Source organism: Vidua chalybeata, chromosome 24 (assembly GCF_026979565.1).
Source record: "Vidua chalybeata isolate OUT-0048 chromosome 24, bVidCha1 merged haplotype, whole genome shotgun sequence".
Lineage (NCBI taxonomy): Eukaryota > Metazoa > Chordata > Aves > Passeriformes > Viduidae > Vidua > Vidua chalybeata.
In genome coordinates this window covers 2,948,213-2,965,932 of record NC_071553.1, presented here as the reverse complement: position 1 = coordinate 2,965,932, position 17,720 = coordinate 2,948,213, and the positions used below count along the sequence as shown (strand labels likewise).

Sequence of the window (17,720 nt, the reverse complement as noted above, 5' to 3'; positions counted from 1 at the left end):
TTCGTAAAATGGCCCAGCTTGGTAAGGACAGAGCAAGGATCTACAAGCATGGCTAAGTTTATTGGAAAATGAATGTAGAAATGAGCCCCCAAATGATGGCTGGGTCAGCCTGCCTTGGTTCTTCCCCTGGGACATTTGAAAACACTAATAGGAACAGGAATGTGTTCAGCTTTTGATGTGCAGATCACTCATAACTGAAGTGCAAGAACTGTCCCTGAATCATGTGTTCCAGCCACACCACATGTGGGTTCAAATCAATCCCCTCAAGGACTCCAGGACATTTTCCATGTTCAAAACTGCCCAGAAAGGGAAAAAGAAAGGTGTTCAGATAAGAGGCTCCATATGAAATGTAAGGAAATTTTACACATTTAAGTAGGAAATGCCCCTGAGAAGTGGAAAGTTTATTGCATGAAGTTGATTTTAGGCACTCAGCACATCCAGGCTATTCCAGTGCCCCAAGCTGTGACAGCACAAAGTGTTAGGAAAACAGAACAGCATTTTCACAGAGTAACACTTGTACAAAAGCTTAGATATCCTTGGGCACACAGCCTGAAGCAGAGGGTGACAGCAGATTACTTGGAAGCAAAGCTAATATTAGAAGGGAGACACCCAATCTGACCCACTGTCCCATCTAAGTCACTCACCAAAACACTTCCATTTGAGCAGAGGATAAATTAATGCTGAGAAAATGAGTTTTTGTGGCAGTGCCTTTATAAAAGCCAGTAAAGAGCAGGAGGGGAAGCCTGCAGTGCCCTTCCCAAAGGCAATGGACAGACTGAGAGGCTGCACCAGGGAAAAGCCAAACTGCTGCACTTCTTTCTTCCTCCCAACCCCCTAAAGTTTTAGTAGATATTATTTGGGTGTGTTCAGTTTTACCCACTAAATTAACACTGTGCACTCTTTCCGGCTGTAGTTCCTTATTCATCCAGTGAACCCAGGCATTTACACACTTTAGACACTGGAGTTATTTGCACACAAATCCTTTGGGACACTGTGGGACCTGCTGGGGTCCCACACAACCTCCTTGAATGGATCTGACATCTCCTCTATGTGGATGACATGCAGATTCCTCAATCATCCCTGGCTTTCTGATGGCACAGCCAGAATTGCTCTGTTCTGTTTTCAGTGGAAGGCAGCAGGTACAAGCCCAGACACTGAGAACTAAATATTCATCTCAATCTGGTACCACAGAAACATCAAGGCTCCCTCTCAGCTTCCCAACTTAGTTCACTGAGCTATAATTCAGTCACACACTGGTTTTGTCACCCATTTGGGCTGAACAGCTTCTTTCAAAGGGCTTGGTTTAGCTTCAACTTCCACAGCTCTCCTGGTTTTGGGGGCTTGTACAAACAGCTTTGCCATTTTTTTATTATTCTTTCTCAAAACAGTACAAATAAGCATAAAAGCCCTGGGATTCCAGTTCCTGGGCACCGTCAGTGCTTCACTCCTTGTTTGTAAAGGACAGACTGCCAGGATGAGGTTCCTGCCAGCTTTGGGACAGAGCTCTGCACTCCTTCCTCTCCTTTAGCTGGTATCAAATACCCCATGGCTTCATGAAATTTGAATTAAGTAGGAAAAAAGCAGTTCAAAAGCCACAATAAACTCATTATCAAGACACATATTCAACAACCTCCTGACACCACCCATTAGGTGTGTAACAGAGCAAGGTGCCTCACATTCCAAGCCCAGGTCCTGACCAGAGTAGTTCAGGAGGGGAAACAGAGCTGAGCAGCTGCCTGGGCAGGCTCCTGTAGGAATGTGCCCCTTGTTGATGGAGTAAAGAAGTTACCCTTTGTCTCCTTAAAAAGGACAAAAGCCCAAAAATGTCTCTCCTCAATTTAGTTAAAAGACACCTCATAAGACCTTAGAGACTTCACCTCAAACTTAAAGATAGCTAATTAAACAGAAGCCAAAAAGTCCCACCTAAGCAATTCACTGGAAAAAGAAGAGACCAAAAGAAGTAAATGGCTTTTGTGAAGTGTTTAGCAGGAGCAAGAACCCCTTGCCCTAGCTCAGTTTTTCTCTGCAAAAAGCTTTTTTATTTTGCCTTTTATTAAAACCTTTTTTGTTTCCAACACTGTCACAAGAGTCATCCTGCTTCTTTTATGCCACCTAAAGCAGCTGAACTATCAAAAGTACATTGCTTGTCTCTAAGAGCTTATACAACCAAGCTTAAAGAGAAAAAGCATTAGGTTCCCACACAGCTCCTACCTTGCTGGGGAACTGCTGGATGATGTGTGGTGTGTAGGTGACCTCAGATGCCTTCTTGTGCAGGGACACCACCACGAAGAGCTCGAACAGCCGCTGCTCCTGGAGCTCGATGAGATCCCTCTCCAAGGTCTGGTAGTGCGGGTTCCTCTTGGAGGCCGAGCGCCTCAGGCACCTGTGGCGACCTGGGGAGAGCAATAAACCCCAAACCAGCCTGTGGCTGGCACTGCCACGCTCCTACAGGGCACAGAAGAGGACTCAGCATTGCCATCAGAGGGGGAAAAGGGATGGGTGGATTTACCCAACATCCAAATGCTCCCCATGGGATATGAAACCTGTGTCAGCTCCTCATGCACAGAGCTGATCTTCCCCCAGGGAACAAGTGACAGGAGGAGAGGAAATAACCTCAGATTCCACTGGAAGAGGTTCAGATTGGATATTAGGGACAATTTCTTCACTGGAATGGTTGTTATCATTGGAGCAAGCTGCCCAGGGCAGTGGTGGAGTCTCCATCCCTGGAGGTGTTTAAAAGATGTGTGGATGTGGCACTTGAGGATGTGGTTTAGTGGTGAGCATGGTGGCGGTGCTGGGTTGATGACTGGACTTGATGACCTTAGAGGTCTTTCCCAACCTTAACAATTCCAGGATTCTGTGATTCAGACAGGGACCACTGGCCTGCAAATCCAGAATCCTGCAAATCTGCAGCTCTGCAAATCCCCCCTGACAGATACTGAAATTTCTCCTGCTGCCCTGATGTTCTTACACATCTCAGAGTGGCACAAGAAGGTACCAGGGAGTGAAGGCCAGCTGCACCAGGTCAGGAGCTGCCAGCACTCAGGGAGCCACTCCAAACACCACGGGCACTCAGGAGAGGCAGAGGCAGCTCCCTGGCCAAGGCAGCCCCAGGTTGGGCTGTCCTGACAGGCAGCACAGGCTCACAGGCACAGGCAGAGCCCTCTGACGTCAGGAATTCCTGTGGCCCAGGCACTGTGACACATTCTAGACACTCTCAAACAACTCTTCTGTCAGGTAGTGACTCAGTCTTTCTGAAGAAATCTCAGTATTTCTGCTGAGATTCTTCACTCTCCACTACTCTCCTTAACATAAAGAAATGGAACTTCACTCTTCATTCCAAGTTAAAGCCTTCTGAATGTTTCCCTCCAAGTAAATGAAACACCTAAAATAAAATCATAGAATTCATAGAATGGTTTGGGTTGAAGGGACCTCAAAACTCATCCAGTGCCACTTCCTGCCATGGGCAGGGACACCTTCCACTGTCCCAGGGTGCTCCAAGCCCTGTCCAACCTGGCCTTGGACACCTCCAGGGAACCAGGGGCAGCCCCAGCTGCTCTGGGCACCCTGTCCTTCTGTTTAATCTGTCTTCATATGGAAGCTAAAACCAGCTTGGTTTTTGTTTTTTTTGGGACACCTACTTGGTTTTAGTAGGTGTTTCAGGTCTGGAGTTTGGGTCTATGATCCAGCTCAGGACATTGGAACCAGACAAATACCCAGGTGAATTCTCCCCAGAGGAAAGGACATTTCACAGCATTACATAAAACAGAACCAAGGGAAGAAATCAGGAGGGAAATAACCTCAAGCAGCAGCAGCAGCAAAGGTGATAAGTAACAACCTCCTACCGACCCAAAAATGACTCTGCTTCTGCTGACTGGCAGATTAATGGCATTAAACCTCAAGGGGACAGGGCAGAAACAAGAGGTTGGTTTGTCACAGCAACAGCTCCCAGACTTGGCCATGTGGCCTCTGAGAGGCTCCCTGGCCCTGTCTCAGCAGATCCCCACACGTCAGCTCATCCCACCAGGGCCTGAGCCAAGGGTGCAGTGCTGTGGGACCGGACCAGCCCCTGTGATTCACTCACTTTTGGGCTGATTTTCCGTATCGCTTTCATTCCCACTGGTTTCACCTGAAACACACATAGTTTTCACTTATTAGCCACGCAGAAGGAAGATGGGCAACACCCAAAGTTAGGAAAGAAAGAAAACCTCAGACTCATCAGATCAACATCCCTCAGGGCTGCCCACCAGTCCTGCCCAAAGCATCAGCCAAGGACAGCTGGAAAATGTGGTACAACAGCAAATTGCAAAGAGCAGAGCTGATATCAAGCCAGTGGTGTCAGTGAATGACCTGCAGGTCAGCTGGACATGGGCAGAGAACACAATCCAGGTTGGCTGAGGCTGCTATAAAATTTAACAGTTACCCTGAACAGAATAACTATAAATAAAGACCCTACACAAGCAGAACAAGGCACACAGACAGTAAGTGCAGTAACCACTGGTAGTTCTCATGCCAAGTGGTTTTCTGAGGAATTTTTGCTTTAATCTGCTTTTTTGAAAAAGCACTTTTAACCAGCAGCCCAGCTCTCCAGGCTCAGAATCCTTCCCTTGTGACAGTGTTAAATTTGGGTTAGGCAAGTGTTCCTTGAGCTGAAAGCTCAATTCCAGGCACAAGTGTGGGGTTTGCACTGCTGAGTCAGCATGAGGTGGTGGTGCCAGGCCAGGGGCAGAGGAATTGTGCCACTCAAGGTGTTTAGAGCACAGACAGTGGTGCTGGAGACCCCAGTACCTTTCACTGGAGCTGCTTCTCTCCCAGCAGGACTGAGCAGCTTCACCTTCTTCTTTCCACGCTTGGAATCAAAGATCTCCTGTATTTTTAGTACCAGCTGAAATCCAAAGCAGAAGCAGAGGTTAATGTGGGGGTCCAGAGAAGGCTCCAGGTGCCATCAGGAGGGCAGCCCAACAGCCACCACCCAGGACTTGGGGAAAGCTGCCCAAATCCTGCAGGAACCCTGGCTCAGAGGCTGGAGCCCTTCTAGCCCAGCTCAGTGGATAAAGAATGAGCACAGATTTCTGCTGCAAGAGAGAGAGATCCCTGTCAGCACAGCTCAAAGCTGACACCAGACTGTACAAGCACTCTGGAAAATTTCACACTTGCCTTCCCAAATAGAAGTGACAAACTGTCTGGCATCAGATCTCCATTTTCTATGCAAAGGCACTTGCAAGAACATCTCAAACCCTCCAGCACAGAGGACTCAGAACATGCTCCCCAGCACCCTGACTCCTTCCAAGCCCAGAAAAAGCAGAGCTCTCTCACTGTAGCTTGGGGGTTGGTTTTGGGTTTGCTGCTGCAGTTGATGTCAGCTCAAATCTCCTGAAGCACAAGGGAGGCTGCTGCAAGCACAGGTCCTGCCCCAGCTGTTTGCTGCAATGAGAGGATGATGTACTCAGAGTACCCTGCTCTAGTGGAAGGTGCCCATGGCCATGGCAGGGGGTGCAATGAGGAGGAATTTAAGGGCCTTTCAACCCAAACCATGCTGTGATTTTGCACCAATGAAGACAGCCAGTGGGACAGAACAATGAGCCTGTGCTGCAGGACCACACACCTGGTCCAGTGGAAGAAAAACGTTGGGTAAAAGCACAGCCCAGTGCAGACTAAGACACAGACACAAAAGAAGGGTCAGCACTTTGACACTCTGTGTTGGTAATCCTCCTTCCACTGGTCACAACAGCCCTAAAGTCAAAGTCCTGACACTTTCTGTGTCCCTGTCACAGCCTGCTCTGTGCTTTCTCCTCACCTGCCAGTGCCCCAGGGGCTCCTGACTCCCCACATCAAAGGCGGCTTTCGCTTCATGGCAAGAGGGATTTACCCTAAATGCAGGGAGCAGGTCAAGTTCATTCCTGCCTCAAGAATTCATTAAACTCAACACAGGAGGGTGGGGCCCAGCCATTTGTCATCACAAATACAGCATAAAAAGAACTATATTAAAGAGAACCTGTTTGTTCAGCTCAAGCATTTAATCCCCAGACCAGCAATCCAGGCTTAGGCTGTCCTTTTCCAGTGGATTTCTCCCCATTTTCTGCCTCAGCCAGCCCTCCCAGCAGAAGGAGGCTGCAGGGAACAAACAGCCCACTGCAGAGAGCAGTGTTCCTCCTGCCAAACCTGCCTTCTTTCCCTTTTTATCCAGCCTTACCTAGGAGATCTTCATTTCTGTCCTGATTTTTGTGCAGCTGAGTCACCACCCTGGGTGAGTTTAGGGCAGCCATGTGTTTCTTAGGCAAAAGGTTTTGTCTTTTTAGACCCCAGTTCTTTTCTCAATGTCCCAAGCAATCTTGGCTCAATTCCTCATGAGCCAATAGAGTAAAGTGCTCTTCCTGCATGTAAATTGTTACCAGATTTTTGGAATAGGTTTGCTTTTGGAAAACATTTTATTTTCCCTCTCCAAATGAGAGATACTCTCCATCACAGCATTTTTATAATCTTGCCATCTCCTTCCTGATTTTCCAGACCTAGGGTTTGTTTAAAAACACAGACAGAAGTTACTTGATACTCCAAAGCAGTTTAAAGGTTTGAAAAGTCCTTTGCAGCTGTCCAACTCTACCTCAGAGTCTTGTGCAATCTGAGCAAATACACGTGATTTTCAGATGAAATAAAGATCTCCTGAAGTGAAATGATTTTACCATAGCAAAAAGAAGTCATTCTCACTACCAGAACTGGAATTTTAGTCCCATGCACAAAGTGCCACCACAGTGGCAGCTGCCCTTCTACAGCACGTGGTGCCTTTTGTCACAGAGGGATGTGAGCTGGTAACCAACACGAGGATCTAGAAACCTTCCCAAGGCACCAAACTGAAGAGTCCTCTGTGTGAAGGTGGGTTAAAAGCCTTCCTCACCCCTCTGGCCTCAGCAGCATAATTGTCTTTGCAGCCAGGCAGGAGGGAGAGGCCAGAAGGGACAGCTGGATGAAGGCTTTGTGAAATGCTCTTATCCCTGAGAGTTCCTCTGCACCCTTAAATTACAAAACAGCTGTTCCTGGTGCCAGTCCAGAACTCCAGGCCAACATTCCAAGTAACCAAGGGTCCCACAACTATCCCACAGCTCAGGGCCTGCAGTGGAACACCTGGGAAGTCACTGGGAGCAGGGGACACGTCCACACAGCATTACAGAGCTGCCCCAGAAGCTCTCCAAGAGCACAAACCCAGCACCAATGCTCCATGGAAACACTGGGAACAAGGCTTAGGTGACAAAGCACGAGGAAGGGCTTGTGTTCACACACAGCCCTGACCTCCAGGCCAACACTGAGCACTCTGTCTGCCCACAAAAACACCACTGTGATCCTTGACCAACAAAAACACCACTGTCCCAGCTAGAACTGGCACTCAGACCCCCAAATACCAGCCCTGCCAGTTGGAGAGGGAATGGCTGGTGCAGCAGTGTCAAGCAGCAATCACCTGCCTGGCCCACAGCTCTGTGGCCACTCACAAAGCACTTGCAAAGCAGCAAGAGCTTGAAATGCCAGGCAAGAAGTGAAGTCTCACACTTGGATCTCACCCAGGGCAGGTTCTTTCTCCTGCTGGCAGCCTCCACTGCTTGGAACAGCTTCCACTCAGACAGAGTGACAGGCAGGGAGGTCTCCTTCCCCATCTTTCCCTGGAAACTTGTCTGGGAGGGCTTCAGCTCCAGAGACTTACGACTGAGGAAGGGAGGTTTTGGGGGAGGCTGGAAAACAGAAGCAGAAGAGATAGTTAAGTATGAGATACAGCTTTGGTCCAAGGTTACAGGCAGAGGAGTCAGATTACAGCTGGTAAATCCTCTTCCAAGCTCTCCATCACACCTCCCCACCCGAGCATCTCACCAAATCTCTCTTGTTCCTACTCTTTTGCTCCCTAGCAGCTGAATCAGCTGCCATGGCTGTTCATTATTTACATTATATAGTATTTACATTCATAACAAGCAATAAGACAATAAGGCAAACCAATGACTTGCAGTGTGGAATGTGAGGCTGGGGGAGAGCACAAAGGAGGGCCCTTGTGGGAATGATCCTGCAAACACCTGACCCTTTAATCCCCCCACCCTACCTTGGGAGCCCTGCTGATGCTCCGGGGAGGGGGCAGCTTCCAGACAGATGGGACCTTCCACAGGGGCAAGGGCAGTGCTCTGATATCTTCATAAGGATGTTCTTTTGTAGGACCTGGAAAAAGCATTGGATGGGGCATTTATGAAAGGAGGTAAAGCCCTGTAATTTTTGCCAGGAATATAAGTGGGGAGAGCGTGCCAATAACAGGGTCTGAGAGACCTGTTTAAAGTTGGATGAGGTTCTCACCACATCCTTCTAACCCACTGCCATCAACTTGGCAAACTGTACATGGACTCAGCAGAACAAAACACTTCTTCCCCTGCAGAGCAAGCAGCTCTATTGCAAAGCAGCTCATTTTGGCAGAGCTCACACTGATCTCTGTGCAACACTCAAGCAGAGCATTCCAAGAGCTAATAAAGAAATCAGTTTAGCACAGGCCAACTCCAGTGACCTCCCATGACACCTGAAATCAGGCTGCTCACATGCAGGTGTCACCAACACCAACAAAGAACTCCACATGGGGAAGACCTTAAAAGCCCCAGAGCTGGAAAGGGCCTCAATGCATTCTCACCTTCACTCCTCCCTCCCCAGCACAAGTGCCACCCTTAACCACGGTGAGAGCACCCCCAGAAGGACAGGCACATACAGATAATGTCCTCGTAGATGTTGTCCTCAGACTGAGTGCAGAGCAGCCTGGATCCTGCAGTGCCATTTGTCTCCTCCCGGGGTCTGTGGGAGCCGCTGCCCGCCGGCCGCTTGCGGAAGCCCTGGATGTCCTCAAACTCAAAAGATTTCCTAGAGGAAAACCAGTGTGACTTCTCCTAAAGGCACCTGCTTGAGTTGCTGTCTGCAGTCCAAACACAGTGTGGCCCTCCTTGGGACCATCCAGCACACGGATGCTCCACTCTGGGCTCACATTTCCAAGGGTTGAGGTCTAACCCCAGGCAGCAGCTCAGCCCCTCACTCCCAGTCCATGGGATGGGGGAGGGAATCAGAGGGTAAAAGAGAGAAAACACGTGCATGGGTTGAGATAAAGACAGTTTGGAAGGTAAAGAAAAACTGCACAAGCAAGGAAAGCAAAAGAAGGGATTCATTCCCTACTTCCCTTGGTGTTTGGCCATGTAACATAATCATGCGTAACGGTGACTTGGGAACACCAACTCCAAATTTCCCCCCTTTCTGCTTCTTCCCCTGTTTTTACTGCTGAGCAGAACATCACAGAGTCTGGAATATCCTTGGGGTCAGCTGTCCCTGCTGTGTCCCCTCCCAGCTCTGCGTGAGCCCAGCTCACACACTGCTGTGTTACCAATATTTTCATCACAACCCCAAAACACAGCAGCACACAAGATGCCAAGAAGAAAATTATCCCAGCCAGAGCCAGCACACCAAGTGAGTCCTACTCACTTACCCTGGGAGATTTATTAAGTAAGAAAGGGAGCTGGAGGCTCCATGGCCAAGCAGACATGGCCAGACCCATCCTGTCAGAGGCAAGAACCCAAACCATGTTTTGCAGACTTGCAGCAGCTCAGAACCAGGGCACTGCTTCCTACTGGCCTCTCCTACTCGTGCTCAAGGTGTTCATGCCTTTGTGGGTTGGCATTTCCATCCACTTGGCCACTATTTTGAAATTTGGGCACTGAGGTCACAGAGGAGCTGGCAGGGATTTAGCCCATCATCATCATACAAATTGGGTTGTTGCTGCACACTTAGCCACAGTGGAAGGTTTCAGAACCTCAAGCCAACTCTCTGCTGGTACTGTGCACACCAGTCTAGCACAGGCAGCTCACCTCTGAGCAGGATCTGCATCAAGCCACCTCAGAAGGGTATGGGAAAGAGGGAAAACCAGCCAAACCTACTGCAAGAGCAGTACCCACAGCCTCCAGCCTTAAGTAACAAGAGAAACTTTCACTCCAGAAAAGCTAAACACTCAGCAGCCACAGTGCCCCAAGAGAAAGCTACTCTGCCATCCCCAAATTGCAGCTGAGGGCAAGCAGCAGGCAGGGAGCAGGCAGGGTCCTCCTTGGGGCCAGCATATTGCCACTCCACTCTGTTCTAAGGTGTGGGCTGACTTCTGTTTGGAACCTGGAGCCTTCTTTGCAAGACTGTCAGCAGCAAAAGCAGGATACTTTCACCCAGGAATATCCTTTCCCCATGAAAAGAGGCACCATCACTAGCAGCACCTCCACAAGGACCTCATGCCAAGCAAGCTGCTTAAACCCATCTAGAAAGTGATTTAAGGAAATGTTTCAGACACAAGAGATGGATTATGTACCTCTGGGCTCTCCCTCTGATCCTCCTGCTGGCTATTTTCTTCTCAGGGCTGTTGGAGGATGACACCAAGTCCTTTCCACACTGCTTTTGCAGGGGAATTTCCCTGGTGGCACTGGCATCTCTACGACCACCAGCACCCTTCTCTGCCAGGTAGCGGAAAGTCCTGCGGGGTTTGGGTGGTGGATCAGGAGCTGCCTCCTCCTCTTGCCCCTCAACCTCAGAGTAAATGTTTCTCAAGCTCCTCTCTGCCCTGCAGAGAGTGTCCACTCCTTTGATTTGCAGTTCTCTTTCTGTGGTGCCAGTGCTGCCTCGCTCCCTTTGGAGGTCCAAGGGAACAGGAGAGGTTCTGCCAGGCAGGGGATCTGCTCTCCTCCACAGAGCTTGTGAGGTATAGAAGTTCCCTGGGGGCAGTGTCACCCCGGGGGCCAGGAAGCCTGTTTGCCCCTCTCCTTTCTCCTTGGCTCGGGAAGCTGGGCCACCGCAGCCCCCAGTCTGCCAGCAGCTCCGTGCATCTTCCCTGAAATCCAACCCCAGGCTCTTTGGATCTTTGGACCCAGCCCTTCTGCCATTCTCTGTGCATTCTGCCTTCACTTTGGGTAGTGCATTGCAGCTGGGATCATACTTTACTCCAAAGTCTTTAGGCTGCTGCCTGTCCTTGCTGGGGCAGCCCCGTGCCCTGCCCTCCCACTGGGAGATCTTCTGCTTGATGTTGCGGCAGTGGCTGCGGGACAGGGTCTGGCTCTGCACGGCCACACGGGAGAAGCTGCTGTCCCCAGCCCCCACGGGGTGCATGGCAGGGCCAGAGGGCTCACACACAGCCCATGGCCAGCCCCGGCCACGTCCTCCCGTGTCCTGCACACATCAAAGCTGGCACCACGCTCCAAAGTGCCCAGCGGTGTCACAGAGTCTGGGCTGGCAGCTCCCACCTGCGGGCAAAAACAAGAGCCATCATCAGCTGCACCCCAGCCATGCTCCCCACCCCGAAGTCCCAGCTGCTCCCTGGCAGCTGCTGCAGAACATTCCTCCCCAAATCACATCCATCACGTGCTCAGGACAGGCTTCCAGAGCTCGCTCCCCACAGGGGCTGTTTGTGCACACATCCAAAGGGAGCTGAGGCTTCACCGGCCTAAAAAACAAACACAGCAGGCACAAAACACCCTGAGGGATCCCAGGCATGCAAACTCAAGGAAGTTATTTAATGGCACAGGAACACAGCAGCATGGATCTCAGCCAGCCCTTCTGCAGGAGTGCAGCTCCTCCTGATGCTCAGGCAGTAGAGACAAATCCCTGTGGCACCTGAGCTCTCCACTCAGCAGAGCCACAGCAGGACAGGAGGCACCAGGGCAGCTCTAGAAAAAAGGAACCACATCTGCTTCTCCAGAGAGGGGCTGCTGCTTCACACAGGACCAGAAGAGCTGTGGTGGCTGGGGAAGAGCCTGACTCTGGCAGTGCATCCTTCTCCCAGAAGTGCTCTCTTGCTCCACAGCACAAGTGAAAACCTGCCTGGTGTTCTGTTTGTCAACACCTGACCTAAATTTGCCTTCCAAGAGACTGGAGGGCAGTGGTGCCCAGCCTGTGGCTTGCAGCCAGGGGAGTTTCAAAAGGCAGAAGAAATAGGCGAGTCCTCATCTTCAAGTGAAAAATCACCCCATGTTTAGATCAGCAGAGAAGGAAGAAAGAAGAAAGAAACACTCTGGCTTTTCCTAGCCAAGCAGAGCCTGCACAAACAGGAGCTGTGCTCTTTGAGATTTCCCACACATGTAATCCAGGGGATGCAGCACACATCCTCCAGATAATCCAGCAAGGAATGCAGGTGAAACCACCAGGGAGAACTGCTGTGGCTGTACAGAGTCAGCACCTGCAGGTCCAGCACGGCCTCAGTACAGACACCTCATGTGTGGTGGAATCCTCAGCCTTGGAGCCCTTTGGCTCTGTGTGTAGCTCACAAAGCATCCCAATATTCCCAGATGTGCCAGCACAGGTGAAAACTCATCCTGGACAGAAGACAGCAGCCCATAGGCTCTAGCAAGCCCAGTTCCTCCCTTTCTCTGGGCAATTATCCCATTGCAGAAGTTCCAACCCTCCAGCTGTATTTAACAACCTCCGTTTGCAGCAGGAGATAAGTGCTCAGCTCAGGCCAGGGGCCACTCTGGCTCTGGTAACATTCCCCTGGCACCAAGCAGTGTCCCTGCAAAAGGCAGGGAAACAGCAGAATTCCACACATGCACAAGAGCAGAGGATCCCTGCAGAAAGCAGCCAGACCTGCTCCAGGTGGGACCAGGGGCCAGAGTCTCACCAAGCCTGTGCTCAGGCTCCAGCTGACAGAGCCAGGCAGCTGCCACTGCCACCCTGGGCACGTGTCCTCCACAGCCACTGCCACCACACCCGGCCAGCACTGAGTCACCACAGCCTGGCAGAGTGGGCAGAGCCAGGGATGGGCAGCAAACCACGCTGGGAGCCACAGGAGCTTAAACTTGCCTGGCAAGGGGTCATGTCCCACTCTCCAGGCTGGGTGTGGAGAGCCCCCACCACAGCAGACCTGCACCCTGCCCACTGCTGGGACCACACCTCAAATCCCAGGGCTCAGGGTTATTCCTGGAGCAGCTGATCTGCTTGGCAGAGGCATCTGCAGTGCAATTAAAAGCAAAACACTGGCCTTGGCAGATCTACTTGACAGCACTAGTGAGAAAGCTCACTGGTCAAGGACATCCCAGGGCTCCCAGGCAGTTCAGGGATGGTTTGGGCACACATGGCACCAAGCCTTGGCTCTGCTGCACTCTCCCCCTCTGCCAAAGCAGCACAGTTGCTGTGGGAAACAGCTCCCTGTCTCCACAGTGTGTGTTCCTGCAGGCTGGAATTGCTCAACCCATTGTCCCAGACAGCTGCTGGTAACTCTGCCACTCAGCAGTGAAGGGGATAAACTTGGACAATCTGGGTAAGCCCTGAGCTGGGGATATTTGCTCCATCATCAGCATTCCAGCCTATCCTCAGTGCTTCCGTAGCCACTGGAGACCCTCTTCCCACAGCAGCAAGGGGTCCCTGCCCTCTCCTATAAATAGGCATTGTTGCCAAAACATCCTGAGCCAGAGCAGAGCCATCCTTCCTCAATCCCTGTCTGCACAGCCCTGATTAGCAGACAGGAAAGCAGCTTTCCCTCTGCTGTGCCACTCAACTGCTGCAGCTCCAGGATGCTCCCCAGGACCTGGCTGGCAAAGGACAGGCTCTGCTGGGGACAGCTGGGGGGGACAGGGCTCAAACAGCCTCCCCAGCAGCCCAGCTTCACACCAGGATCCTCCAGGGCCTGCCAAGCCTTCAAACCCAGCACTGCTGGATGCAGGGGCGGCACAGGGAGCAGAACCCAAAGGACCCTGAGGGGTGGAGCAGGGGTTTATCTACAGGACTGGGCTTATCCACAGTCCAGCACCTGCACTCACAGCCCGTGCCCACAGCTGCTTGGTTTCCAACAGCACTGGCTGCTTTCTCCTAAATCTCCAGCTGTGAGCTCCTCTGGGAGCAGCCTGGCAGGGAATCATGGAATATGCCTGGAAGGGAACCACAAGGATCATCCTGTCCAACTCCTGGCCCTGCACAGGACACTCCTGGAGCTCTGGCAGCCTCGGGGCCGTGCACATTCCCTGGGGAGCCTGGGCAGTGCCCAGCACCCTCTGGGGGAAGAACTTTTCCCTGAGATGCAGCACCATCCATGAGGACAAATGACTGCACAGAGGAGGCTGAGTAGCCCTGCACAGCTTTCCAGGTGGGTCCACCCTTGCTGTGCCCAAGCTGGGCAGCTCTGCTGGCTGCCAGCCCACCCCACATCCTTCCTGCCACGGCTCACATCGGGAAGGCTGCAACAAAAACTGCCTGTGCTGCAGCTTCCTCAGACAGACAGACAGACAGCCAGCCAGACAGACAGATCCATTTCTGCTTCCTCATCTCAAGCCATGGCTGAAGTCAAGGCCTAATGCTCCTGCCCTCTCCCCCTGCCCAGGTCCCTGCTGCCATGGTAAGGCACAACCAGGAGCTGAGAAATGTGGAGAAGCTCAGCCTTGGCCAGCACATGGAATTCCAGAATCCCAGAATGGGTTGGGCTGGGTTGGACCGGACTGGAAGGAACCTTAAAGCTCATCTCCTTCCACCCCCTGCCATGGCAGGGACTCCTTCCACTGCCCCATGTTGCTCCAAGCCCTTTCCAACCCAGCCTTGGACATCCAGGAATGGGATCCACAGACAGTTGAGCACAAACATAAAGTTCTCTGCTCAATTCTGCTCCCTGGACTGTCTCTTCCAAAATATCCATGCAAGGAAGAGAGGAATGCAGCTTTTCACCTGCCCAGGCTTGCTATCAAGAACCAGGCGTTTAATCTCAGCTCATCACGTGAGCCCAGGCAAGGGTAGAGACTGATCTTTGGTGAAGAAAGAGCACACTGGGGTGGTGTGATCCAAGTTAAGTAACTCTTAAATGTAGTCCAGGACAGGCTAAAAGACGGTTCAGGGACACAGAGCTGGCAGAGACCACCTGGGTCAGGCAGCCAGCACTTGTATCAAGCACTGTACAAATCACTCCTGTCACAGAATAACCAGACTTGTGACTGCTTCCATCCTGACCTCCCCTTCCAAACTCCTTCAGTGGCCCCAGTGTGCTTCCCAGTATTTCCAGAGAAGCCAAATTTATCATCCTTACTGCATCAGGACTTAGAGGAGATCAGTGAAGTTAAGAATACTGAATTATTTCACTGGAAGCAGCAGTCTGGGGGAAAATGACATAATTTCTAGACAAAACATCACTCATTTCTGCCAAATCACTGCCTCTCTGACCCACGCTGTTTGGAAGCTCCCAAAGCAGAAAAATAAGGCACGTTCCCAGCACATGACAGGTAGCCCTGACTCTTTTTCCAGCCCTGAAATCCAGAGAGCACACTACACATTTTCCATGCAAAGCCTGGAGACAATTCCATTTCCTGAAACCACATTCCCAAGGAGAGAAAGCTGCCAGCTCTGCTGTTCCAGAATAAATCCCTGCCTAGTGCTGAGGTCAGGCCCCCTCACCAGCTGTGCTGCTGGAACCCCCAGCACCCCGAGCACCCTGCAGCAGAGGCACAGAGAGAACAGAGGCACTGACACAGCAGCTTACCTTGTCCTGCTCCTGGGAACACAAACACCGCCTGGACCAGCCCGTGCAGCTCTGAGGCAATCTCAGTCCTTTTGTGAAAGCTGTGCAGTCCTAAACCACCCCAGAGCCCTTGTCGCCAAGCCTCCTGTGTTAGCAGGCAAATAAAAAGCACTTTCTGGTCTTGTGCAGCCTAGGGAAGCTGGCAGCTCATTCCTGGAGGGAAAGGACCCCTTCCAGAGCTCTCAGCTACTCCCATCCTGTTCCTCTCCAGAACAACCCTGAAGCTCCTCTGAACAGCTCTGCCATGCTGATGTCTCAAAGACATGGGCAGTACCAAACAAGATGATTTTATATCAAAATAAGTAACTCTCCAGGAATGCAGAGTGCTTAGTCATTTCCAACTCGATACAAAGCTACTCTAACCACGAGGTATTAACTCCTTCCATGCTGCTGCATCTTCTGCTGAGGCAGTTCTGCCTCATCAGATCCATGGCCACAGCCCCTGGACACAGAAAATGTGCTGCTAATCCCAATTATACAACAAAAGGAGGTTAAGTCTGAGCCTCATGGGTCCTAAGACTTTTCTACTGACTGTCCTTTTCTAAAGTGATGAAATTCAACTTCTTGAAAGCAAGTTTTTCCTCAAGACATAAAAATACCCCAAACCAGAGCACTTCCAACATGTAAGCCCTGAAGGCTGCTACACCAGGGTGCACATGGACAGAACCCACAATGTACTATTTTTAAAGTCGTGGGTTTTTAACCTGACTCACAGTATCTGAATGCCCAGGGTAGCAATACTGACAACAGCAGTTGACTCAGCCCCTACACCCCGGGCTGGCTGCCAGCCCCAGGAATGCTGCAGCTGCACACCAGACATAAGGCACAAGCTGGGCATGGAGTTAAAAATCAGTCATGACTTATCCTGGAGCACTTCCTTGGTGCCACCATCAGAGGTGAGGTTCCAAAGGAAAGTCACAAAACCTGTGTGGCTTTACATGGGCCACCCCCAACAGGCTGTGTGGGGCCACAGCCAACCACTCATTCCTTTGGGAATGTCTCAGCAGCACCGAGGCAGCTGCCCCAGGAGGTTCAAAGGGTGCAGACTAAGGCAGCACCAGAAAACCTCTCAGACACCATTCAGATAATGTGTTCCAGAGCTGCCCACTGAGTCATATCCATATTAGATTATTACAACTGGAAGACTGAGATAAAAATTTTGCCAAGCAGCAATGGACAGCACTAGAACTCAAGGTCACATCCAGGTCAGATCCTTTAGCCACCAGTGCTCAAATACACATTTCCAGGGGCTGGTTTTCCTGCAACTTCCCTACTTTCCTTCCATCACTCGCTGATGCCGGTCCCAGCTGCGAGGAGGAATTGTTGCACCAGTGCCTGGGCTCTGTCACAGCCAGGTACCCTCCCAGGCAGGCCATATCACTGGAACAGAGGGGTGTGTGTGTATGCAGCGAGCTGGAGCTCTGTACCCACCCAGCCCCCGCACCTCAGTGCAACAAAGCACAAACATCCAGTGAGACCTGAACCAGCACAGCCCAGCGGTACGCAAAGCCCCGTTCAGAACCAGAGGGCTGCGGCGGGAGAGACCCTCTGCAGGAGCGACCCGCTCTGCTCAGACAGGGCACCCACAGCAGGACGGCTTTTGGACATCCCGCGGGGAGACACCCTGCAGCAGCCCTGGGCAGCCCAGGCTCCATCGCCCTCACCGCGAGAAGCGTTCCCCGACGGCCAGCGGGGCCCTCCCGTGTGTCCGCCTGCGCCCATCACCGGACACCCTCCCCGCAGGCATCTGCACGAGTGGGGGAGACGAACCCACCCCAACCCCGGCTGCCCTGGCGAGCCGGGTCTCCTGCGGGCAGCTGGAGCAGGCACCTGCTTCCTCCGGCCCCTCAGACACGGGCAAGATGCTGCACCGGCCGCTGCCCGCCTGTCCGCAGCCGGGACACGGGGACCCCTCGGGGCCCGCAGCCCCGAGCTCGGCTGCCACTGCGGGAAGCCCCAAACCCCGGGCCACCCGCTCGCCCTCCCGGAGTAGCCCCCGCCCGGTCCCGCTGCCCCCCGCCCCGTCTCACCGCGGCCTCGGCCCGCTCCCGGCCCCGCTCCCGCAGGGCGCTCCCGGCGCGCACGGAACCACCTCCCATTGGCTGCTGTAGCCATCACTCAACTGGCGATCCCGCCTCCTCCCCGCCCCAGAGCGCCCGAAGCCATTTCCCGTTGGTTGATGTGACCGTCACTCAGGAAG

At 52.1% G+C, this 17,720-nt stretch overlaps 1 protein-coding gene across 1 annotated transcript in view; it reads right to left on the bottom strand.

The window, feature by feature from the left end:
- DENND2C (DENN domain containing 2C) overlaps positions 1–17,619 on the bottom strand; it is a 28,260-nt gene extending 10,641 nt beyond the window's left edge. Inside the window, 9 exon segments of the mRNA XM_053964153.1 lie at positions 2,212–2,393; positions 4,085–4,129; positions 4,789–4,885; positions 7,551–7,718; positions 8,078–8,190; positions 8,723–8,871; positions 10,349–11,147; positions 11,150–11,273; positions 17,551–17,619. Coding sequence (XP_053820128.1) covers positions 2,212–2,393; positions 4,085–4,129; positions 4,789–4,885; positions 7,551–7,718; positions 8,078–8,190; positions 8,723–8,871; positions 10,349–11,147; positions 11,150–11,273; positions 17,551–17,619 — 1,746 coding nt within the window.
- Between the last annotated feature and the right edge of the window lie 101 nt (positions 17,620–17,720).